Source organism: Microtus pennsylvanicus, chromosome 14, assembly GCF_037038515.1.
Source record: "Microtus pennsylvanicus isolate mMicPen1 chromosome 14, mMicPen1.hap1, whole genome shotgun sequence".
NCBI classification, from domain to species: Eukaryota; Metazoa; Chordata; class Mammalia; order Rodentia; family Cricetidae; genus Microtus; species Microtus pennsylvanicus.
Window position 1 is genome coordinate 34,486,080 of NC_134592.1, and position 26,559 is coordinate 34,512,638.

At 49.7% G+C, this 26,559-nt stretch overlaps 1 protein-coding gene across 2 annotated transcripts in view; it reads right to left on the reverse strand.

The window, feature by feature from the left end:
• Window positions 1-5,779: 5,779 nt before the first annotated feature.
• Smoc1 (SPARC related modular calcium binding 1) overlaps window positions 5,780-26,559 on the reverse strand; it is a 159,402-nt gene continuing 138,622 nt past the window's right edge. For both annotated transcript variants that reach the window (XM_075947688.1, XM_075947687.1), the window contains exons 8-13: window positions 24,720-24,912; window positions 24,145-24,227; window positions 22,165-22,270; window positions 12,748-12,992; window positions 8,514-8,567; window positions 5,780-8,117 (exon numbers count right to left, since the gene is read on the reverse strand). In XM_075947688.1, the coding sequence (XP_075803803.1) occupies window positions 8,101-8,117; window positions 8,514-8,567; window positions 12,748-12,992; window positions 22,165-22,270; window positions 24,145-24,227; window positions 24,720-24,912 (698 nt within the window). In that variant the 3' untranslated portion in view covers window positions 5,780-8,100. The remainder of the gene's footprint in view (window positions 8,118-8,513; window positions 8,568-12,747; window positions 12,993-22,164; window positions 22,271-24,144; window positions 24,228-24,719; window positions 24,913-26,559) is intronic.

Consider the following 26,559-nt stretch of genomic DNA (forward strand, 5'->3'; position numbering starts at 1 on the left):
CATGTGGGACACTGTGATTCATACTGTGGGTCTCAATTCACACCTTGCCCAGATTTCTTCATATCTGAGTCTGTTTTCTATTTCTGCTATACTAAATGCCATAGATTGAATATCTTATAAATACAAGAGAATGTCTTCCACTAATGGAGGCCGGGAAGTCCAAGGTTCAAGGGCCATACTGATGGGAGCCAACTCGCCGATGGAAACACTGTCTGCAGAGTCCTTAGGTGGCAAAGGGCAAACAGTACAAACCTACTCTCTCCTGCCTTTCTTTGTCTTATGAGACCATGAACACACTTGTGGGTGCTTTCACCACTTGCTAACATCTAATTCTGAGCAGTTCCCAGAGGCTCTACTTCACATAGTACTGATTTGTAACAACTCCGAGGAGGATGCTTCAGCATGTGTTCTGGAAGGGACAGGTACCCAGATCATAGTGCCTTAGTCACTTAGCAAGATATTGGTAGGAGTTCATAATTAGATACATAAATCAAGCCAGAGTGAACATATAGGACACTTAGGTGTCTAAATGTCTGTCCTCTGAGAGGATTTCCATCCACCACAGTCTGTGAGGGCATCCTAGTTACGATTACTATTGCTCAGACGAAACATCATGACCTGAAGCAAAGCTCGAGAGGAAAGGGTTTATTTGGTTTGCCCTTCCACATTGTAGTCCATCACTGAAGGAAGCCAGAATAGGAGCTCAGGCAGGGCAAGAACTGGAGGCAAGAGCTGATGCAGAGGCCTTGGCTTGGGGAGGGGAGGTTGCTCCTCATGGCTTGCTCAGCCTGCTTTCTTATAGGACTCAGACCAGCAGCCCAGGGATAGCACCACCCACCATGGGCTGGGCCCTCCTCCATCAATCAAAATTAAGAAAATGCCCTACAGCTGAATCTTATGGAGGCATTTTCTCAAATGAGGTTCCCTTCTTTCATATGACTCTAGCTTGTGTCAAGTTGACCCAAAATTAGCCCGGACAGAGCATCATCCCCAATAGTGCTAGAGCATGGCTCTGTCCAGGTCTGAACAGTGCTGGCTAGCACACTGCACAGAGGCATTCTTGAGTTAACCTTGTGGTTTTGGGGTTTTGGTTGTTTCTGTTTTTGTCTTCTCATTTATAAATTCCTGAAGAGTGTTTGAGACAGAGGGAACACAGCTGTTTATGTCACCCACAGGTGCATTCTTGACCTGATTGGACTGTTCTCCCTGTATCTCTCTATTCTGAAGATGGGATGCTGTGGTACAAGACCAACGTATAGCTTGTTGGGTAAGGTACCCAGTTCTACATCGGTAATTTAAATGACCTTATTTCAGCCCTTTCCCACCAATATCTTTACAACTCCTAATGGAGCTGACTGTTGAAGTCATGTTGCCACTTGGTCTTGATCTACATTCCCAGTCTTCTCCAGAACTACAGGAGAAATTCTTTAAAAGCTTCCCAGGAGAACCACCAGCTCTTCACATACATAGCCACAGCTGCAAGCTTGGCACCTCATGTCCCAACTGGACTCTCTGCCACAGCCACCACCACCAGCAGCATTACCACCACCATTACCACCATTACCACCAGCATCACCACTACGACTACTGCCACCATCATCACCATATCAACACCTCCACCACCCTACCGCTATCACTACCAACATCACCACCAGCATCGCCACCACCACCACCACTACCAACAACAACAACACCAGCACCAACACCACCCCCACGCAGCAGTCTTGGTGATCAGCCTCATCTATACACTCAGAGGAGAGGGAGATGAAATATCCAAGACAGGAAGCAGCTGCAGACCAGCCTGAATGTCCAGTATTTGGCAGGACTTGGGTGGGCAAGGTTCCCATTGGTGAATGGACATCCCAGAAGAGCCTGATACAGCTACAATCTCAGTAGGAAGCAGAAGCTGGAGCCCTAGAACAAAGCTGACATGGAGGATATTCATGTGGAAAAAATATGGAAGATGCCACACAAAACCTAAACTGCCCATACCAATGAGGCCGACCTGACAAAGGGGATACCTACTGCAGGACCTGACATGTGCTCCAGATGACCCCTAAGTCTATGGGCACCTGTACAGTGGGGATACCTACTGCAGGACCTGGCGTGTGCTCCAGATGACCCCTGAGTCTATGGACACCTGTACAGTGGGTACACCTACTGTAGGATCTGGCATGCACTCTGTATTGATGGAGGAAGGTCATTGGTTAAAATAAAAGAAGCTGCTTGGCTCTCATTGGTTAGAAGATAGGTGGGAGGAGTAAACAGAACAGAATGCCTGGAGGAAGAGGAAGTGAGGTCAGACTCCGCAGCTCTCCTTTCCGGAGCAGACGCCAGGGAAGATGCACGCGATGAAGCTCCGACCCAGGATGGACTTAGGCTAGAATCTTCCCGGTAAGACCGGTGCTATACAGATGATAAGAAATGGGCTAGTCCAGGTGCGAGAGTTAGCCTAGAAGAGGCTAGGTAGAAATGGGCCAGAGCAGTGTTTAAATGAATACAGTGTCTGTGTAATTATTTCGGGTAAAGCTAGCCGGGCAGGTGGCCGGGTGGCGGGGACACAGCCCTGCTGCCCCTATTACTACACTGTATGACCTCTAAGTCTATGGACACCTGGCACAATGGGAGAAGAAAGATAGTGTTAAACCAACAAGTGGCTGTGTGGTGATTTGAAAGAAAGTGGCCCCCAAAAGGACTGGCACTATTAGAAGGTGTGACCTTGTTGGAGGAAGTGTGGCATGGCGGAGGTGGGCTTTGAAGCTTCATATATGCTCAAGCCATGCACGGTGAGCTAGACCACTTCCTGCAAGTCAAGCTGTAGGACTTCCACTACTTCCCCAGCACCAGGCCTGCTTGCACGTCACCATGTCTTACCAGGATGATAACGGACTAAACATCAGAAACTTTAAGCTACCCCCAATAAAATGGTTTTCTTTTGTAAGAGTTGCCCTGGTCGTCATGTCTCTTCACGGCAACAGAAAAACCCTAACTAAGACAGGCTACACAGAGAGATACACTACTCAGAGACCCTCCTGGTTTCTCTTCCTTTCCTTCCTCCTGACCCAATTGTGAAGAACTGAAAAGCAGAAGAGCGATTGGCTCAGAGCCAGACTGTTGCTCCACTGTTTTCCTTGCAGTCGTGGACCAGAACACTGTTCTAGGCCTGGGAAGGGAGGAAGATCTGAAGCAAGTTGGATATTGAGTTGTACAATTGATTGGAACTGCCCTTGTAAGTAGTTGAAATGACTGGAATGTCATGGAAACGACCCTGGCTATCATTAAGGAAGCCGCTACACAATGGAAGATGATTCAATAGGGTGGGGATCACATTAATGACTATAAAAGACACAGAAGTTTCCCGTGCGTGACACAGGGCATCAGAGTCTTCAGTCAACTCTTCTCCAGTGTTACCTGAGCCAGTGTGTGTCACTGACCTCATTCCGCTCTCTCCTGGCTGAGTTGTATTAGCAGTCTGGCAACTGACAACCAACTTGCAGATAGGCTGTGCCCCAGTGTGCAGTACACCCTTCTGTCAAGTGCGTAGGTTGTTCAAGGGTGGCCTTGAGTTTGGGGACATGCCTTGGCTTACCACATAGAGGATCATCAACCATTAACTAGAATCAATAGTCCATTTAAGAGGATATGGGCAAAAGGGCTTTTGGGGAATCTATCCTGTTAAGAGGGGAAATGGCACAGAGCAAAGCCGAGACTACATGAAGGAGGCTGCTAGAGGTGGGAGTGGAGAGCACAAGGAGTCATCCAGACTGATCTGCTCTCTGTTGACAAGAAGTGGCCAGAGGCACCTGGCTGACATACCCAGCAAGAGAAGTCAGTGGTTGGCAGGATGTGACCAAGGTTAGGGCCTCCTTAGCATGCCATGAAAATTGCAGAAGAATAACGGAAATCCATGCTAAAGGGTTGAAGGGCTTGGTGGTACTTCATGAAGACCTCAGTTCCCCTGTCCCCACTTGTGCAGCAAGAAAATGCCAAGGCTCATAGAAAAGATATGAGCCTCCTTAATGGCATAGCCATGATCTTACAGGTCAGTTAGAAACTGGGGATAAATGGCCAGAAAGCTAACTTTGCTAATTCTCTACTTTTTTGTTTTGATTTTTGTATGTCTCTATATGTCTATCTACCCATCCATCACCCATACAACCATCCATTCATACATACATACATACATACATACATACATACAAAGGTATTAGGACTGTCAGGTTGCACCCTCTTGGGAAGCAGGAATTATCTCTGGAAACCTGGAACCCCATCTTCTGTCAGCACTCAGTTGTCCTAAAAGAACAGCCAGCCCCAGCAACCTCTAGACTTTCCTGCTGAATATGTCTCCACTGTTCCCTCCTTGTGGACATGGAGCACGGCTCTGGAACGTGGTGAGACAAAAGCAGAATGGACCTGTCTTGTGCCTTTTCCTTGGCTCCTGACGCAGCTGTCTTGGAGAAGGCAGAGGAACAGGGGGCAGGGGTAAGCGTTCACCTTGCTGTCAAATGTGAGCTCAGGCCTGTCCCTTTCTATGCCAGGCCGACTCTCTGCTGGAGGTCAGGTCAACTCTGAAAGCTCCAGGAGTTCCTGCAGGGGAAGTGCTGGCCTCACTTCTCTGAAGCCTATGGCAGTCGGCACTCCTCTGCATAAGAGCAGCTTTATGTAAGACCCTTCATTGCTCAGAGAGAAAATGAACTCCCCTCCCCATGCAGGCCAGGCTCAAGCAGTACGGGGAGCAGAAGCCGCTGAGAGGGAACCAGCAGCGCTCAGGGCCTGGAGCCAGAAAATCTGAAGACGACACCGATTCTACCTTTCCATCCCTTTACTCCCCCTGGACCTGAGTCCACACTTAGGACCGGGAACAAGGCTGCCCAAGTCACTGAAGTTATGTTATCACCTATGACAATGCACAGGACACAGCAGACACAGCATCTGGTGTGTAAGTGCGCAGCAACCCAGCTATCCCCGTGGCCCTGAAACTGAAACTTCATTTCTGAAACTGGAGAGCAACTGGATAGGGGGTACCAGATGACGAGGGACTGTGTGGCCAATCAAAGGCTCAGATCCTTTTCCAGGGAAGTCTATCAGGAGGAAAGGTTAGGGCAGGGGTTCAAGGGAAATTATCTTCTGTGGACCCACAGAGGACAAAGCCCCAAGGCACAGCCAGAAAAATCCAGAGAAGATGTTCAAGTAGGTAATGGCAAAGGTTATTTCCAAGGACAGACTCGCATGGGGAGACAGTGAGAAGAAATACATCCCACTCCGGGGGACCCAGCACATGGCCCCTATTCTGGCCCTGTGCACGTCACAAGCCCTATCCATCCCAAAGCCCTCTGCTCTGCAGAGTTCACCAGCAGCCTCGCACATGTGTGCCACACAGAATTGGGATCTGGCCTGCATAAGCCCCACCGAGGTGCAGCTTTTCGTCTGCATTCCAGCCCAGGGTCCAGGCATAATCAACACAGCCATCATCACCAGACTGAAGCCACAGAACAAGCTTGTCTGGGGTCCTGCCCCCGGATCTCCGCCAGCCACATTCCACTTGCGGCTTAAGGGAAAGACCCCAGAATGGAGATACTTCGGGGGCATCTCCAAGGGTGAAGGTAAGAGGGAGTACACACCACCTCGAGGCCACTGTGTTCCCTGCTGGTGTCCCACTAACAGCAGGCTCGGCTTTCCGGCATCAGACCTTGAGCGCTTAGGCCAGGAACACCATGAAACCGTCTAGGAAATGGGGCTTTTCCTTCAGAGGAGGCCACCCAAAGAAAGAGGCACAAGCTGCCAAGGTTTTAGTCATTTTTATTTTTTATAAAACAAGCTACAAATACTTTCCCTTGCTCCCTCCCTCCCAAGGGAAACCCACACAGCACAGCCTGCACCCATCTGTGAAAGAGAAGAGAGCTGGGCAGATTCTGAACTCCCACATGGAGGTAGCTTCTCCACGTACATGTTTTCTTCAGGCCAGGAAACGGGGCTGGAGTCTGCCGTGAGGGCCATCCAAGTCCCGCACACTGTGGGCTTTTTGTTTCTGTCAAGGCTCCAAGAAAGTGCTTCTTTTCCACCTTACCATGTCAGGACACGGTCACTGGTCATCATGGGACAACATGTGTGACTTTCTGCAGAACAGCAGGAACCTTCTGTAGCCAAGACTTCATCAAATCAAGTGCCGAGAAGGCTGTGGTCCCCACACCTGGGCAGCATGTACGAGGCCAGTGCCTTCCAGACCCAAGACAGAATAGGGTTTAGCATGGTAGAAGCCCTTCGGGGAAACTGAGATAGAATACCAGACAAGCTCAGATGGCCAAGAGCAAGTCAACGAAAGCACCAGCCCTGAGCTCCTGACCTCCCTCACTGCCACCATGACTGACCATGGAAACAGCTGCTAAGGGTCACTTGATGTTCTGATGGAAGACTATCTGAATCAGCCTACCACTTAGACAGAAGCTGCTGCTTGTCTGTCCTGAAGGCTGGGTGGCTACTCTGCAATCCCAGTGACTCCCTGTGCACAAATCTAGATTCCCCTGTAGCTGGATTATTCCTCCTATTCCTCCTGGGGAAGCAGAAGGAAGGGACACCACATAAATTTTACTTCTAGGACTGGTCCATAGGTCTAGAAGTCCACGAGGGAAGCTGAGGGACCCAGAAGACCAACTCCAGGGTTGGTCAACAGTGGGGGCTGACCCAGTGGGTGAGGGTGAGAGATGGAGGGGGAGTAAGGAAGTAAACCCAGTCTGACACTAGGGTTGGAAGAAACACGCTTGCAGACCCTCTCCTGTGGGTTTGCAGAAGGCCTGGGGCAAGCTTGTCATCTTCAACATTCTCTTGGATGGTTCGGGACAATTGTCTATATTCTGTCAATTATGTTTTAAATAAACGTTGATTGGCCAGTAGCCAGGCAGGAGGTACAGGCAGAACAACCAGACAGGAAGTAGAGGAGGGTCAATGAGAACAGGAAAATTCTGGGAAGGAGGAAGCCCATTCCTCCCCAATCATGACCCATCCACCGAAGAAGGAAGGCATGACTTCCTCGCCGAAAAAGGTACCGAGCCATGTGGCTAACATAGATAAGAATAATGAGTTAATATAAGTTATAAGAGTTAATAAGAAGCCTGAGCTAATGGGCCAATCGGTTTATCATTAATACAGACCTCTGTGTGACTTCTTTGGGGCTGAACAGCTGTGGGACCTGGTGGGAGGACAGAACCAGGCAGGACAAAAACTCAAGACAACACTTGGATGCTAAACATCTGCTAAAGGAAAGCCCTGCTGGGTGCCCCTTCCTCACACGTTTGGTGTGTCTCCTCTGGTGCCTACATGGGGAAGGTGCTAGACATGGGTGGCAATGTTTGAAGTAGCCTAACTCAACCCCTTCAACATTATGTGCTCAGTTATTTACCCTAGACTACCAAGGGATCTCAATAGGAGGGGACGTGGGCCACTGAAGAATTTTGAAGTCCATGCTGGCTGTCACATGAGCTGGGCTCCGCTCATACCCAACCAGTGGCCAAGTGAGTAGACTCTGGCAGCAGATGGCATGGAACAGTATCCTCTTCCCACCCAGAAGAGAACAGATGCTGTCCACAGAACAAGCACAGAGCCCCCATCCACTCTCACAGAGTCCCTCTCCAATGAAACCACGCAGGTAAGCAAAGGATACAGTCCAAGAAGGCTGGACTATGAGTCCAGAGAAGGGAAGGGGAGGGAGGGGGCAACAGTAATGCCAATGCCTGTACAAAAGATCTATACAATTTACATATATATTTATATACAGTATATAAATCTCTTTCCTCTCACCCCCAGTAACAACCCCCCTCCCCAATAACCTAAAATTTGTCAGTAGCAGATCCAAAAACTTAACCAAAGAGAGAATAAGCGGCCTTTCTTCCCTTTCCTGTTCCAGCTGTGGTATTAGATAGATGGTGTGTACAAATGAAACCGGAAACAAAACACACACAAAAGAGTTATTAAAAGTGCAAACATGGCGGGCACCACTTATGTTACATGGGCTGTGGCTGGGTGTGGGCAGCGCTGAAGGCTAGGTGTCTGATGCTTGGTCCTGTCTCCTGGAACTCTCCACTGGCCCTTTGATTTTTCGGCTTCTTAGACAAGGCGTCCAACTGGGAGGGGAAGGGAGAGTGAAGAAAGAAAAGAGAGATCAGCCGGAGGTTAGAGCCGGGCACATGAAACGTTCAGCTACATGAGTGAGCTTCTACACGAGGCCAGCCTTTGCACGCTGGGTGTGGACTGGGCGGGGCACCGCTTGCCAGGGTCTTCTGACATGCACGTCAGCTCACAGAGTCTGGAGTCAATTTGGAACTGCCAAAACCTTGCCGGCCAAACAAGCACACGACGAGGGTGTGTTCTGGCCAGATCACACTACCTCAGCCTGGAGGGAACAGCAGGTGTCTGCGACAGGTGGGGGTGACAGAACCCTGTTAGCACTGACGCCATCTTCCTCCGACGCAGGGGAACCAGAGAAGAAAGAGGGAAGGGCCAGAAAGAAGGCAACTTACTGAATGGGTTGGTGCCTGCTCGTTTTCCCTGGGGGAAGCTGCCAAGGCTACCACCTGCAACAAATAGGAACATATGACATGAGAGAGACCTTGACCCAGAGAGATGGCAGAGCTTGTGTCTGAGCCCCTGTCCCCTCTGCCTTCAGAAGCGATGGAAGTGGGGGAGGAGCCGGAGTAGCATGGTTGTGCTCCTGTTCCGTGGGTGCTTATTGCCATACTCTGCCCGTAAGCCATTGTCCACCTCTGAACTGGAGTCTCGATTCTCTAGGTCAGGCTCAGGTGTCTCTCTGGTTTATTGCTGCTGCTACTCCTGATGTCATTGTCACTGTTTAAGCTGAAGCAGCCCCCTCTCTGTGTAGCCCAGGCTGACCTTGAACTCATGCTGGCAGGCACCAATAGAGAGAATAAATAGACCTTTTATTTTCATTTTCCTTTTCCCACTGTGGATCACCACTTGGGATGTCTCTTTGGAATCCCCTCAACTATGAGCTAAGAATGACTTTAGTGACCATTGCTATAATCTTCTTGGTTCTGGATCTCTGGGTCCTATAACATCAGAGGTGGGAGGGACCTTAGCCCCTTCACTTGCCAAATCTGGAGGCAAAGGCTCAGAGTGACTTAGGCAAGGTCCAAGAGCCAGTCTGTTAGCACCCAGTCCTGTGCACAGGCTACCAAGCTACCACCCCATCCTGTGCACAGGGCTACCACCCCACCTGTGCACAGGTTACCAAGCTACCACCCCCTCCTGTGCACAGGCTGCCAAGCAGCTCAGCAAGCTAGCCATAGTGCTCCTTCAAGACGTGATCTCCCAAAGGAGGAACATACCAGGAGTCCGGCCATTTTCCTGTGTCTCTGAGCACAGCTCTGGACCTCACAGGACAGGACCAGAAGATGGAATTAGGATGACACCCTTGCTGCCTCTACTCTGCCTCCCATGCAGCACTGTCCCAAGGACCAGATGAATTCATGGAGGTTTGGGGATTCAGTCCTGATGAGCCCACGCTGATCTATAGACTGTATGACCCCACAGCTCAGCATCTCCCAACATTTCTTAAGACCCCAGACAGATTAAATAAGGGTAGACGTTGGTATATCCAGGTTTGCAGACGAGGTCACAAATCTAGGACTATAAGAAGAGCAGGCCAAAGTCACGCAGATGGGAGAAAGCAGAGCCGGGCGGCATGACCTTAGAGTCCACATTTACTCTGCTCCTCTCTGCGGCTGCAGCTCTCCATGGCAAACACAGGAAGTACATAGAAAGGAGACCTGAGGCCGTTCTGGCCCTGCTTCATCAGTCGAGAGCCACAAAACAAAATGGAAAGCCAGGAGCACATCCCTGGGCCTCAGCAGATGTATATAAAAGAAAGGAAGCTAAGAAACCAGAATGGCACAGCATTCATGGGAGGTAGCAAACCCAGTATGGGCTGACAGTCACTGGACCCATGCTCTGGAACCTCTGAGGGAGAAGAGAAGCGTGAGCCCAAGGGAAAGCTGGGACTTCTAAGCCACCGAGACCCTAGTCCTCATGTTGCTTGCCTTACAGGACAGTGACAATAATCCTGGCAATGTGTTGTATGGGTTGGGAAAGACAAGTTAATCAAGACGCCCAGGCCTCCAAATGTCAGCAGGCTCTGCTATGCTTGCCAGGGTGTTCATCTCCCCAGTGAGAGTTCTAGAAGGTAAAAGAAGCAGTGTTCATGTGGCATCTCCAAAATTCTGGTTCCTCAAACCCAAAACTACACTCCTCAAGAACCATGCCCTCTCCTCCCCTACCTTGGACTCCCACCTGGCATGCAAGCCCCTCTCCGGCCAGCAGAGGGCACCACACAATACCAGATGACCTGTGTCTGGGCGCCCACATACCACCCAGTCACATGGCTGTGTCTCCCCCCCCCCCCCCCCCCAGCCGAGGAAAGCCTCTGGGCTGCTAGCAGCACTTCTGACTCAAGGGTAGATTCCTCTGCCACTGACAGCTCCTGTGTGCTCACTGAGCACCCGAACTCTTCCCCACCCTCCACCTGCACTACCTTGTTAACTTCTCATATCATATATCCGGGGTAGACACTACTTCCTCCGTTTGACAGAGAAGAAAACTGAAGTCCAGAAAGGTGAGCTACCTTGTCAAATTACAGAGCTAGAACTGACAGGGCTGGAATTTAAGAGTCAAATCAACCTGATGTCGGGGCCTCTGCTCATACTGACATCTCTACTTCTGTCTAGACAGTGGGCCTCACTCTTCCCTGGGCTTCTCCAAGGTCCTCCTGCTGGTACCATAGGCCTGAAAACTGTCTTCCTTGTCCGAGCACTGGATGCACAGCTCCCAGCAGGCCTTACCTCTGCTTACAGAACCCCAAGGCTACATTTGCACCCCACTGCCTTGGATTCCTCTCTGGCCCAGACAACAAGGCTACATCTGCGCCCCACTGCCGCGGATACCTCTCTGGCCGCTCTCTTGACTTGCCCAGACAAGGCTGGCCTGCTCACAAGAAACAGTCTTTTCACTCTGGGTCCTCTTCATGGAGGACACAGAAGTTAGACTTCAAAGTCCTGTGGGTGAGCCAAGCACTGGCAACATGGCTGTCTCACAAGTGCAAACCACTGTCCCTCTACCTCGTCCAGACTCTTCCATTGCAGAGCAACAGAGAGCTCTGGACCCTAAACTCCAGAAGTGGTGTGTGCTGCGCTGTATGGAGGAATGGAGGGGAGAGAGGGATCCCATTGTGCTCTCTGTGGGCTTTCCATCCACACAGCTTCCCATCCCAACCTTAATGGTACCCCTGCACATGCCTCCTGTCTCAATGCTCTGCTCAACCCATTCTATCACACTCACACGCACGCATGCATGCACACACACACGTGCGCACAGGCACGTACACACACACAATATGTACACACATGTTTAGTCATAAATATTTAAATAGGGCATAAAGGGCTGAGGAGACAGCTCAGACTTTAAAAGCACTTGCTGCTCTAGCAAGAGAACCCAGATCCAGTCCCCAGCATCCACATGGTGGCTCACAACTGTCTGTAAGTACAGTTCCAAGGGGTTCTCTTCTGGCCTCTGCAGGCACCAGGCATATGCATACACGGAGGGAAACACTCATACACGCACAAAAATATTAATAACTTTTAAAGCAGGCATAGACACATACACGTGTATACACACACAGATAGAAACGCTCTTAGATAGGTACCTAAACAGGCATGCTCACAGAGACATGCCAGAGAAATACATGCAAATTACAGATGCGTGCAGGCAAGTCACAATCATATGTGCAAACACAGGCGCTCCAGTCACCTTTGAATGGGGGTCAGGGGAGGTCAGGAAGGTAGGTTGGGCAAGAAGCAGGAAACACCTCAGGGGCCTCTGGGAAAAACTGTTCAGATGACTCAAATCTACACCCTGCTTCTGGCTGAATTTGGTTGGAGAAGCATCCCGAACTCCCAGCACAACAAGTGGATGCAGTGGGACAGGGTCTGGCCCCGACATCTCTCACTCAGTTCCTAGTGTCCCTGGGTGGGCCTTCCCGACCCAGGGACTCCTCACTATCAAGGTAAGAGTTCTATAGCCTTACCTTGTCTCTTGCCATCCTCCCTATGGTTGCTATAGCCCAGTGACAGAGTTCCGGTCCATCAACTATGAGAAATTATGTGCGGGACACTTCTGAGACTGTCCTAGAGAATTACCTCGCATGTCCAAGCTTACTCTATGTGATGGAGGAAGATAAATCAGACCCCCATCGTGACCCTGAAGGCCCATTGATGAAGGCAGCAGGGTCATTTTCAGTTTGATTCCTTGAGGTATATAGAACAGTCCCTATTCTTAGTCTATCTCCTACACATACATCCCACATATAACACACATGCACGCGTGTTTGCACACACACACACACACAGTCTGGAACTATGCTGCCCTACTCCACAGACAAGATAAAAGATAAGCAATTTCTCCTAAGTTGAGCTATGATTATGAGTGAGGTCTGGTCTAACCAATACATTCCCATAGTACTGATCACAAAGTACGTGAACAACTACGTACTCTATCTCCTCAGTGACCTGTGTAGGAATAGGAACCTTATCAGTCAATTCTACGGCTGCAGCAGGCAGCTGGCCCTGAAGTACAGCCCTCGCCCAGTAAACAGCCAGTGAAGAACACACTGATGCCTAGGACCTCATTCCTCAGGACAGCCCTTGGTCCCTGTCCCAGGACAGGCACACGGGGGTTAGGACTCACCTTCTTTGCTAACACCCAGGCAGCCCTTCAGCTCGGGCAATGAGATGACCTTGTCCTTGTTCAGGTCACAGTAGTCGGTGAAACGCCGGGCACATTTCTTGGGCTTGGCTTTCTTCTTGACATAGCGCTTGAAGGGCTTCATCTCCCGCTTGTTGATGTCATCACTGTTGTTGCTGTCCAGCTGGCTGAAGTACCAGTGTGCCACTCGCTCCTCCAGGGTATGACTGGGATCTGGCTCTGAGAACCTGGGCCACGGACAGACAACCCCAACCCAGAGAGCACCACTCAGGATCCTGTAAGAACCATCCACCCCGCTAAGGTTCTCTCCCAAGTGTCCCAATGCCAGGGGACTTGCTACAGTTAGGCATTTGTCCCTGCCAACTCATACTGAAGTTACAGTGTGTTTGTGTTGGGGAGTGAGGGTAGATAGACCCTTTCCTAAGAGACTGGGTCAGCCCTTACGGGAATGGGTTAGTCCTCACAAGAGCAGGCTGCCGTGATGCAGATACCCGCCCCCATATCTTCACTTGTACTTCCTACTTCTGTTTTCCACCACGAGTAAGTTGAAGCTGGAAAAGGCCCTCACTGGAAACCAAGCCGATGCTGGCATGCTCTTGGACTTCCAGAACCGTGAACGAAAATAAACCTCTTTCCTTTATAAATTACCCAGCCCAGAGTGTTTCTGTTGCAGCACCAGAGACCAAACCGAGACCATCTTTATGCTGGGCTACCAGCCATCAGGTAGCAACAGTTCTTTCCTTAGGGGCCTCTAAGTGATCTCATTTCATTGAGCTAGCTGCCTCACCCTCTGAAATAACCAGGATTATTTCTTGTGCAGATAGGCACTCAAGACAGACTACGGAGATTTAATCCACCTGAGGAAACCATGTCTAGAATCTAAACTGTCCTTCTCTTGACCCACAGATCACTGTCAAACAGGATGCTTTCCTGAACTTGTGTCTGGGAGCCAGCACTGAGTATTCAACACACCCAGTGCTGAGACTCAGAGGAGCAGAATCCAAAATATGACAATGGGCACAAGGGATGTGTGATGCCCCCACGACCGGTGGCTTTGTGCTTACGTGTGGAAGTCCAAGATTCGTTTCTGGAGTCATCCCTAATCACTCCCTCACTTGACTCATTGAGGCAGAGTCTCTTGGTTAAAGGCGCATCTTGCCTACACAGATGGTCTAGCTCTGTGCCCACCTTCTGAATGCTGGAATTACAGATGTGCTCCCAGCATTTACATTAATTCTTGAGACCTGAACTCTATTCTCATGTTTGTTGCTTGTACTTTGCCTGCCGAGCCACCCCTCCCCCACCCTACCTCCAACAGAGATTCTAAACCCCAAACAGAAATTCTAAAGCAAGCAAACTCTAGATCTAGGGTGAGTCCCTACAGCCTAAGGTTTCCACTCAGGAGGTCTGGGGTGGGTTTAGTAGATGATATGCCAACCAGAGCCCCTGCCAATTCTTAGAGAAACTAGAGTGACCAGGAACATGCCTTGTACCCAGATACAAAGCGATGACCATATCTTGACATAGTCCATATCTGCAACCACAAAATTACAAGGCCAGTATCTATATGTATAAATACATGCAATGGTCCACCTATTTCATTTATTACTTAATTATTCATGCACCATCTTTACTCAGAGAAGTCAAAGAGACACTAATATTTATATTGTTTAAAGTCAATGATAGGTCAGTTACAGAGGGGTTGGTCGGAGTTTCTGAGCAGAAGAAAAGAGACATGAGTATCCTAGTTTGCACACACTGAGGATGCAAAGAAACATCCACAGCACTTGACGATGTGACATCCCACATCCCTCTCGGGTTTGTTTTCTGGTCTAGAAAGGAGGGGATCATTACTCATCCCTGCCCAAGAACAAGCTGGAAAACCCCATCTTGCTTCACAGCAACTCCCAAGGGACAAGAAGCTCAAGCAAACAGAAGCTGCATCACCAAAAAAAAAAAAAAAAAAAAAAACAAAAAAAAAAAAAAAAGCCACCATCCTGTCCATTCTTAATGAGGTGGCTTCCGTCTTGGGTAAATGCCCCGGCATCCTGGATTCTAAGAAGGATATCAGTAGGACCTCATCCTGACAGCTTCCACCCAGAGAGAACCTTAGGGCAAGTGTGACTGCGCCACACTGAGTTGTCGCTGGTCTTTGACTTAATCTGCCATAGAAGCCAGGTGCAGGAAGTCTGAAGCCGGCTGGTGTTCTCGGCTGGGTGTCACCACCTGTGTCTAAGTGTTTTTCTTCTTTATTAGCTGCAGCACCCGCTCTCATGACTGCCCTGCAGTATGCACAGGGTGGGCAGGCCGAAACTCTGAAGGGATGCTCAGGGTGCAGGAAGGGGAGCATCGGGGAGCCCCCCTCCCGGCTCTGGAGAAAAGAACTCCAGAAGGCTCTCTGTGGGCGGGGCAGTCAGGGAGCTGTGAGAGCCCCAAGGCAAAGGCAGCTCTTCCTTTAACCTTTAGGCTTGGCATAGCGTAATGTCTACCTAAAGGCTGGAATAATAAAGTCTAGGTCGCTGAGACGGGAAGGAATGAGGTCATCCCACCCAGAGGCCCTGCCAGGGAAGGCGGTCTCCCTCCAACACGTGTTCCAGGAGCGCCCTCCTGTCCGACTGTCTGTTCTCTGCAAGTCTGTGATCAGAGCTCTTGCTACCTACACCTTGAGGCTATTTTGCACCAAGAAGCAGTTTTTTTCTACCATGCAAGTTCTGAGTTGGCCAGGGGGTGATCATCACCTGGGCCCCATGCCTCTGCCATCCTGCCTCTCCTCCACCCCCTCTTTGCTCCCCCATCAAGACATCCCAGTGCAGAGCAGCCCTGACTCCCCACTGCAAGCCTGCACACTGTGTCTGCTGCCAGTCCACAGCAGAATGCTGGGCTATATACAGGCCCCTTTTTTTCAGGAGAGGCCTTCTGAGTTCCTTCCAAGCCCCAACCCACAGTCTACCATGTAGGAACTAAGGGCTCTGCTCTGTCCCAATCCCCACCTCCATCCCAGAGATCACAAGGCATTGCTTTTGAGCCCTTCTGATCTCCACAAGTCCCCTTAAATTCCAAAACCTCAATTCTAGCCAAAGCTTGGTGACAGCAGGGGCAAACTTGGGAACCCAATATCTCTATCAGAACAAACTCCAAGAACCTTTATACTTCTGATCTATCAGTAGTTCTGGGATAGCCAGACCAACACTGAGCACGTGCAAGTAAAGACACCAGGGGCCTCTGTGAAATGAGCAGTTCTGAGAGTCCCACTGCAGGGGAGTGCTAGACAGAGGTGAGGCAGAATATAAGGTCTCCCCCAGATTTTCCAGGAGCCTCTCAATCCCCCTTTGCCAGAGACCCTGACAGCACAGACTCTGCCATTTATACCTTTGACCTCAAAGTCATGTCCCAGCGGCCCCTCCAGTTCTCACACCTCTCTGAAATACAACCTTTTGCATTTTTCTTTTCTGACATTCATTCATGTGTGTGTGAACACACGAGTGCGGGTGCACACACCACAGTACACACACGGAAGTCTGCAGACAACCCAAGGTCGTCAGTTCTCTCCTTCCACCCTAGAGATGCTCGGGATCCAACTCGGGTCTTCACCTTCTCCTTCACAGCCATCTCAACAGCTCTCTGGAGGCATCCTTCTACAGACGTCTAAGCCGGTACAATAGCATAGGCTGACACACACACACACACACACACACACACACATATATACACACACCCTACCGGGGCCAAGGACTGCTGGGTTCAGAGTTGTTCCGCAGACTGGAGCTGGAACCCTATGCTGGTGCTGCCAGCAGCTCTTTAAGATCATCCGCATGTACTGATGCCTATAAGGACCCGTTCCATGGGTGAAGTTCTTCTGAAATGGATACCTGAGTAGGTAGAATGCCCAAGTTTTCTCAGTTGTAGTGTGGAAAAGCTACACCCAAATGACACCTCATTCTAGATTCAGGATATAGTAGCTCAGTGACTCTGCCTCTGGCCTATTTTAGTAACTTCTGCCCTCTGGGATAGGGAAACCCAGGAGGGCCAGGTCCCTCCCTGAACAGACACACTCAGCCTTCGCCCAATTTTCAGGGTGGTGAAGGCATCCTTCTGCAGCACTTTCAGTTTTGATTCTGTGGCCTTGGCCCTGGCAGGTTTTGGCTGTAACACACAGCTGGAAGAGCCAAGCCCGTTTACCACAACCTGCTTTGGCCAAGATCTGGGGCCCAGTTCTGCTGTCCTAAGCAGTTTTAGAGAAGGTAAGGAAGGCTGGCCAGGAGTCCTGAGCCAAGCCAAGCAGACCGGCTGAGCCCCATCTGGAGCCGGGTCCAAGCCCCAGCAGCTGTGCGGGTGGAGCTGGGAAATGCCAAGTCAGCCACATTCCAGACTCTTCTTTGCAAAGCCATCAGCAAGCACCAACTGCACTGAACCAAGAGGATGAGACCACTCCACCCGCTCTCTCCTTAGGAAACATGTGAGGGAGTAGAAGGCTCACACAGACAAGGCTGGCTGTCCCTATAGTGCCCTAGACACTGACACCTAGATAAATAGCCTTCCTTCTAGGCGGACGGTCTGAAAGAAGTTTGCAGTGCCCCCGCGGGTGTCCCAGTCACAGATACTTCCACAGACACCCAACTAACTCTACACTGTCTAATTTTAGATTCGGGCAGCACTGTTTTTGGCCACTGAATCAGGCTAGGAGGCCAGAAGGGGAAGCTGGCACTTTCTTCTCTCCCTCTCCCAGAATCTACCCAGTCTTGAGAAATCCATTTATTGGATGTAGGATTCTTCAGTCAGTCATCCCTCACTACTGAGTTGTGCTCCCATCACCCTCTTGCTAACAACTGCTCTCCTGGTCCCCTTGTAACTTCCCCTGGTTTTGCAATACAATACCATCAGGATGGTCATTCAAAAGTGCTCTCCACCACCACGGTCCCTGATGCCTCTGGCAGGACTCAGTTGGCCCAACACAACTCGGGCTCTGTCCACCTCTGCAGCGCCATCTCCTACTTGTCCACACCGCACCCCAGATCTGATCATACCATTTTGCCGTTCCCTCCATCTGCCCCACCTCGTTCATCGCCCACTGCCCACATGCTCCCCTGCTGAGAAGCCCTCACTCCTGGTACAACCGGGTCAGGCTTTTCCCCCTGTGTAAGTGAAATGTCACCTCTATTGTCAGCTCTCGCATGCCCTCCCTGCCCTGAGTCCTGGAACCTCTTACCGGCCTCTGTGATCACACTGGCTATATAATATAGTCTCCTGGGTATCTACCTTTCCTCCATGCTAGGGACAGTGCCCTTTTCTTCAGATGCCCCCCGGGAACAAGCATAGAGCTTATACCAAGGGCAGGCTGGGAAGTAAGAGTCAGGACAAAGCCATGTACAACAAACACCATGTCTGATGAGTTGGGGGAGGGGATGATTGACTTTCTATGCCACCCAAACATTCTCTCTCCCTTCTTCCCACAGTCTCCATGAGGCACTGTTTCCCACTGGTATCCACTGATGCCCTGCTTTAAATGTTAAACCCCAAGAGGGAAGGGCTGGATATGGCTTCTTTACCCTCGGATATGCCTGCAACCCTTGCTCTCAAGTCCAACCCAAGTCCAACATCCTGGAATTCTGCATTTCCTGATTCGCTTCATCAGCCCTATTCCAGATCTGCTGCCTGATCTCCAAGAGCCCCGTGCCCCTGTCCCTCCATCACAGAAGAATGGCTGGCAAGTGTCTGTCTATACAGCATCCCAAGTCCAGCAGACTGAGGCAGAGTGCTGGGGGGCCCTGCTCACAAAAGAATCACAATGAGCTTCCCTATTGCATTCAGCCTTACATTTAGACTTGCAATAGTAACTTAACTATCAGGTCTACCCCTGTCTACTGTATCTCCCATCCTTTTGGCTAAGCATCCGTCGGCACATGTTGAGTATCTACTATGGGACCTAAATTCTAGGAAGACAGCAGGGAAGGACCTCTGAGAAGGGGGTCTGTCACTTTACCAGACAGTCACCAGAAAAGGGGAATGACATTCTCGACTGAAGGGGCAGCTAGTGTGAGGGTCCCAAGACAGCCCGTGTAACCTGTGGAAGGAAGCTGGAAGGACCATGACAGTGGGAGGGGAACGAGAACAAGAGGCCAGCAGGATCTTCCTGAGGGCCATTCGGGTACAAATTGGGGCTTCTGCTCAATGCAATGGGAAGATCCAGGAGAGCCCAGGAGGACTAGCAACTCTGGTGCCGCCCCGTGCAATGCTTGCCCACTTTCTTCCTTCTTCACTCCACTCTCTTGCCTGATTTCTAAACTATTTCTTGGTCTATGCTGTCTTCCTGTTGATTAAAAATCCAGCCCTTGGGTAACACATACCCAAATAGTCCAAACCTCTCAACCCTGTCACAACCAAGCATGAGCAAGTTAATAAAAGTTTAAAATGAAAACCGTGGTTGGGGAAGTGTTTTTTAAAAACTTCCTTGACCCTAAAAATTACACCTAAAAGAGGAGTTAATTTTTTCACATACTTCCCTAAGGATACACTGGTATGAAAGACATTGTAAATTTCCTGGTTTTTATTGCCTGTAAAAATCTCTTTGTCCTGCGACATGAGAGCACCGATCCTAACTTCCCTTGGTGGTGGGGCCTGTCTATGATCCCCTTCCTACAGCTAAGACCATACAGCCCTAGGTCCGTGGCCCCTGTGGAAGCCAGGAGAGGGGGTGTTTCTACAGGGCCTAGACAGAACTTGCAGCCAGAACCCCTGAGCTGGTGGGTTGGCCCATACAGTCCCACCCAGACCTGCAATTTCTGTGCCTGTGCATTCTCCCTTATTTATGTTTTCTTTCCTTTTTCTAAACAACATAAAATACAGAACTCTAAATGCACTGGTTTTTCCTCATATATATATATATATATATATATATATATATATATATATATATATATAAAATGACAAATCCTAATTTACAAATGAAGAACATGTATACATGAAGCCGCAGAAATAACCAATACTAAGATCATTATAACAAAACATCATAATAAAAGTTATCATAAGCTTATAGACTGCTTTCTTTCTAGAATTTTCCAGTCAGTTGTTTTGGTCTACAGTTGGTTGTGAAGACCTGAATCCATGAAAAGGGATACAGAGGACAAAAAGGGACAACTGCACTTTGTGCCTGGGTTTTCATCACACAGCTGTTGCTGAGCAAGCTCCGGGCAATTGCACGCTGATAGGCATGTTATCACGTGCATTTGCAACACTCAAGCCTTCCCCTCCCCTGACAACTGGGTGCATCGCCCCTATTTCAGATGTGAGCTGCTGACACTGCGGGAAGCCTTGGAGCAGCTCACATCCATGACCCGTCAGACCCTGTCTCCATCTTTCTCAGATTCTGTGTTGTGCTCCCTGAGAGGGAGGCCTGGCCGGCATGCCCCAGGTGAGAGGAAACAAAGCCATTACCAGAAACCAGCCTTGACCTCATGGAACCCTGAAGTGCTCAGATTAGGCACCCAGACAAGTAGTTTAAAGAAATATAGCCAGTGTACACTTTTTTTTAAAATTTTGTCTATGTGAGATCCCAGATCGTGAACTCTATGCTCCTAACAGGATAATAAGAGCATGGTACTACTGTACCAAGCATCACCAGGATGACAACTTAACCATCGTGACTGGCTGAAATGTGACGACTATTGACTAAAATGTCCCCATTTCTGCAGGTATCATTGCACACATCTGTGACCCCAGCCCTCAGAAGGCAGAGGCAGGGGAACCACAGCAAGAACAAGGCCATTGTTCAAAATCGATGAAAAATAAATAAATCAATCAATGAACAAGCAAACCTCCATTTCTCCCTCCCAACAGCCCTGACAAGCACATTTCTGTACCCTGACTCTTCAGGTTTGGCCCACGCAAGTGGAACCATGGCCACTTGTCCTTTGACTTATTTCACTTAAGCATAGTGTCCTCAGTGTGACACAGTTGCCTACTGGAAACCGAAAAACTAGTTCATTGTACACACGCCCATACATTTCTCTACTAACTCGTCCTTTGGTGGAATTTAGATTATTACACACCTGGACCAGGAGCGCTATAACTCTGATGCAATGCAAGTGGAATTCTCCAGCTGGCTGACTTTGTCCAGCTGGGGATGCAAAACCATTACAGCTGTGATCATGGTCCAAGGCCCCATCCTAAATCCCAGCCAGTGGTCACTGCCACACTTGTCTTTCTAAGGGAACTGGAGTCCTTGTCATTCTTTGCAGCAGCTCTGCTTCCAGGGAGATGCTGGGGAATCAGGGCCCCTTTGGTGAGCCACACAAGCCCAGTGCATGCTGCCCATCTTTGGTACCACCATGCCTTGGTACCCCTTCTGCTGCTTTACGGAATCTAAAACCCCCACTCTTCCTTCCGGACCCCTCTTGCCCCTGCTACGCCTTCTCTCTGGCTTTGTAAGTGCAAGTCTTCCTTCGCGTGTCTCACAGAGCCTGGGACCAGGAGTCTACCATCCTCTTCCATCTCTTCATTATCGCTCCATCATCTTCCTTCTGCTTCTCCTATTCTTCCTCTTTCTCCATCCCCCAGCCCAACCATACTAAACTACACTTACCACACATTAGATATGTCTAATATCTGTCTATGATCTAGTATACTCACTCCTCTGTCCTCTTTGAGGGGAGGGACATCCTCCTATTCCTGGATACCATGGTCAAGGACTTGACATACTTCAAAGAGTGCTCAGATGATGGATGCGTGCATGACGGATGTTTCGACCACTGGCACAATGGGCCCAAATCAGCTGGCTCCAGAGAGTCTGGCTGCCAGAGAATGTGTGTGTTTCAGCTCTGGTGCTACTCCTGCTACCATACTGACTCCTGAAACAAGTCCACTTTGTCTACGGGAAGATGAGATTCTAATGTCCACAGTTCTTTGTGATTGCCAGGAGGTCAAAGGGACACACGTATCCTCCCTTCCCAGGGGAGAAAAGAAATCACTAATGCCTGTGGTCCTCCCCACTCTGCCTGGGTGCCCTGTCCGCATCTGATGCCCACCACCTTTCCTGCTTTTAAGAATTTTCACTCCTGGGGATGTATCTCCAGAAGAATGCTTGCCTGGCATCTGTGAAGCCTCAGATTCAATCCCCACTACTGCAGAAAAGACTCTCTTATGTTCCCCGTTTTGGGTAAAATATCTGGAAGTTTTCTGATATGGCTGCAAATCAACCCTGTTATCAGAGCTAGAGGAAAGCAGATCAAAAATTTCGGAGACCGAGAAGCAGGAAAGTTTTCACCGACAAGTAGAACAAAGCTGTGGGCACAGGCTCTGGAGAAGAACAGGCTTCCAGCCCCTGACCTCTCTCCCAGCCTCCCTTCCTATCTGAAGAGTCCAGGACTACACTGTACTGCACCTGAGTCTCGCTCACATTCTCACCTCCCACCTCCAGTGGGCGCTGCTGAGTTAATGGCCTGAACCATGTCTGTGGTGAGTGCATCCAGCAGGCTGGTAATAAATTCCATCTTCTTCCCTTCTGGACAGCCTAAAAGACAAGAGGAGATTTAAAGGCAGAATCCAGGTCACTTACCAAGGCAACAGCTTCCTCGAGCACCACCCCCTTGGAGTCTTTGTCCAGCCAAAGACTGGGGATGTGTTCACTGCTCAAACGATTGCTACAAGCCTCCGCCATTCCCCTATGCCTAATTCACAGGGGAGCACCAGACCCAAAGGATAATAAGGCTATCAGCTTCCTTCCATCCCACGACGTCCTGCTGAGTACCAATGCAGGCACCATGTAAATGCTAGGGAGAGAGCAGATGAGGTCCTTGGCCTCACAGACTTCACAATAATGTGCCGAGCCGAAGGACCCAAGATAATAACCAGATAGGCACTGTTCATATGAAAAACACCGCTCTAGGGGCAAGAACTAAGCATTGCGGAAGCAAAAAGGAGGAAGAGAATCCTCATGGTGCCAGATGATTTGAGTGGACCTACCAAAAATTTTTTTTAAAACGCCTCTTTTTGCCCATCTTTTCGCAGCTGAGATGATAATTAGACTCCTCCATGAATTCCTATTCTTGTTTCACTATTTCAGCAAAAGCCCAAACATGGCTAAGTCTCCTCACAGGTGTGCCTGTCCCAGATCCACGCCACAAAGATGAGCATTGCTGGGGAAACAGCCCCCCACCACTGCAGCGATGAGAGCCCTACTCACCTGCACAGCCACAGCCCCGCCTCTACCACTGCAGCAGCTAGGCCCTTCTTTCTCTGAGCCCCGCCCGAGGTCTCAAGTTAATTATGATCTCTTAGAGCAGTGTAGACCCTAAAGCGGGTTCTTGCTGTCATGCCCACAGTGCCTCCCTCTTCTCCTGAATCTCTGTGTGCATGCCTTCCTTTATCGTCACATGACTCGTCTCCTTTACTCTGTGAACCTCATGTCCCTGGGCACTGGGTTAAACCACGTTTGGCACAAAGTAGAATAGTTATCCTCACCCTGTTGAGGGGTGGCCAGAAGAAGGTACCCTGGCCTGCAATTTCATGAGAGTGATTTCTACTGACTTCCCATGGAAAGTCCCGGACTTTCAGGACTCCCTGCTCCCAGCTCTCATTTTGGAGTCCTGATGGATAATAGGAAGATGGCACCGGTTCCCATCAGTAGAGACCTAATTTGGTACTGAGTAAAAACTGCTAATGAGCACAAGCTTGGATGGCTCCCACCTCTGCAGAGGTGTGGGGGTATTTTCTCCAGCGATGCTCCTTGTGTGGGTCTAAGACAGAATCGCCTGGGAGAAAGCATCCCCGTGCTTGGGCTTTCTCGAGAAAAAGAGGGACTTGCAGGGAAGAGTCTGCAATCCACATATCCTGTATTTAGAATTCTTTCTGTGACTCAGAGTTCACTACAAATAAGGGGAAACCCAATCTAGTGGCAATTTAGGGGCCCTAGGCTCTTGCCAGTATATCTCATGTCACCCCTAGTGGCCATGCTGCATCAACAAGGATTGTCATAAAAGCATCCCGCGGAACAGGTGGCAGATGCCACCCAGACCCCTCAGGGAAGCCACGCCTTGTAAGCTACCTTTGTTTCACAGACCTCAAAATATTGTACCCACTTCACCAAGAAGGAGAATCATCATCAAATTCCAGGGACAGAGTTTTAAGAGCATGACTATATTTCTAAGAGGAGGAGGAAAGAGCAAGGGAAGGGGAGCAATGTTCTCAAGGGCACAGGACTAATTCCCGATGCAGATTCTATGGCTTCTGGGTCTATACTCCTATGATGGAACTTCCCAGCATGCCTTGCTCTACGCTGCCAGTTGGGAAAACAGACGTAGAGGAGAGAGTGGCCTCTGCACGGCGAGGGGACCAGAAGTCCAGAGGAACGAAGGTGTCTGCCGTAGCAGGGCAGTGTCCCCCTACCTGGCAACTCCCTGTCCTTGAAGGGGTCGTCCGCCTCGGCACTCTTGGCTCTGGCTTCACTCTCACAACTTGGCATCACATAGCTGGGAGGAGAGACAGAGAAATGAGGTGGGGGGTCGGAACTGAGTCTTCTACCGCCCGGGAATGATCTGTGTGACCACTAAGCCGAGAGCCCTTGGGGAGGAAACTAAAACAGTCCCTGAACTGTCCAGCAGCTACAAGATGATCCAGCATAAATGCTCCCATTGAGACATGTTTAGGCATGTCACTTTAGCCATGCAAGCGTGATAACAATGCCATCGCCAATCTGCACATGGGACCTTTTATTTTTTTGATATATAGGGCTTTGTTCATAACCTGGGTGGTACAACAAGCCTTTCGTTGGGGATCTGAGGTTGAGAGAGTTGAAGTAGTTTTCCAAGGTCCACAGTTAGAAATTCGGAACAGGTCTGTGGTCAGAACCCAGGTCCCTAGACCCTCGTCTGTCTCCCACGACCTGACTCTGAGAAGCAGGGCATTGACAACCATGACAGCATAAGCTGGTCCCCGTGTGATGCTCTGAGAAGAGGTCTTACCGTGTGGATGTCCCAGGCACTGGGCGCCCCGTGTCCACTAGGACACACCAGCAGTAGCCCGTGGACTGGTGGCATTGCACCGGTTTATAAAGCCCGCCAGGGGCGCACTCTGGGATCACAATGCCCTCGCGGGGATTCTGCCGGGCCTCTTCCAGGGCGCTCTGCCTCTCCTGGTCACAAGAGTGGACTTTCTCTGTAAGAGAAGATGCAGCTTCTGGTGACGATCATGCCTCCTTCGGTCCAGTATCCATAATAAATAGCCAGGACCAGTCCTGTCCCCAAGAAACTAATGGATCTTCCCAGACAACCATGACTTGCATGCTGCCAAGGTGAAAACCTCAGCGGGCCAGAGCCTCCCTATGGGCGTCTTCACTGCCAGAGGCTCATCAGTGCTTTCACCAAAGAGGATCGCATGTAGCAGCAAACCAGCCAGGGCTTCGGGGCTACTTCTCCAAGTAGCAGTTTGCTTCGGAACTGGAATGTTCCTCCATTTTCAGAGGTGTCCCTCCCTGCCTAGATACGCTGTCTACAGGCTTCAGGAGAGGCAGTAGAAAGACTCCCTAGTCCAGGCATGTCAGGACAGAACCCAGAGACCACCACCCTTGTCCAAGGTGATGTTCCATACCCAAATGGAAGAGCAACAAGAGCCAGCCTTGTCTCCTTTCACCCCCCAATACAGGTAGACAAAGAAAGAAAGCTAGTGGGCAGATTCTTCTATCAGACAGGAACAGAAACAGTGGAGGCAGAAGGTGTCTGTACTTGGTAGCTTCAGGAACACGCAAGCATGTCCAAACAGCCAAACCAAGTCTCTCCATAGCCAGGTCCAGAGACAGTAACTGGGGGCCTACGCCAGATGCAGCCTTCTAACAGAAGCCTTCACTCCTGCAGGGCCCTTCACTGGAAACCCTGCCCATTAAATCACCCTGGCTTCTCTTCCTGATTTTTTTTCTTTCTTTCTTTGACTGGGGGTTTTATTTTGGAGGTAGGAAGTGTTATTGTTTGATTTTAAATTTTTGTTTATTTTAATCATTTAGAAAGTAAAGTGTTGAGCTTGTTTCCTTATCACAAATAACATTTTAAAAAAATAAAATCTGTACAAACCATATGGCCCCCAAACGTAACGCCTCCACCTTCCTTAGATCTTGTCAGGCAAACACCAATACAACTTCAAGGGGATTACACCAGAGCCTTGGGAGAGCTCTCCCAGCTCCAATTTGGTAGCCTCATTTTCCTACCTCATATTTCATGCCATGAAAGAGCTGACCAAGAAACAAAGGCAAAGGAAAGCAGCTTTTACGGGCACCACGCTCGTGTAACGACCTCTGACAGGGTCTTTAAATCAGGACTCTCTAAGGCCAGCCTCTCCAGCCATAAATCAGACCATAGCAAGATGCAAAGGGGAAGAGGAGGAACTCCTCCCCCTTCCACAGCAGCCGTGATGAACCTAACTTCACACCAGCAGGCCTGAAACCTGGAGGAAGTCGGGACAAGAGCTAGGCAGGAAGAAGGGCAGACCCCATGGATGGAGTTCTGGAAATTCTTAAAGGTTTACTGTCAGCTTCTATGAACCCATATAGATAATTAAATCATAAAAAGGGAAGCTCTTAAATCTATAAAAAATACAAATTAGTGTGGAATTAAAGAGAAGACTAAATATAGGATTTATCACTTTAACATCCACTCTGAAAGTCTGGGTGCCCTGTAAGAAAAACACAGCAATGCCAGGGCAATGGTTCAGTAGGTAAAATGCCTACCACACAAGTATGAGGACTTCTGTTCAAATCCCCATCGCCCATATAAAAAGCCTGGCATAGGCACCACAATTCTACAGCTCCACCAA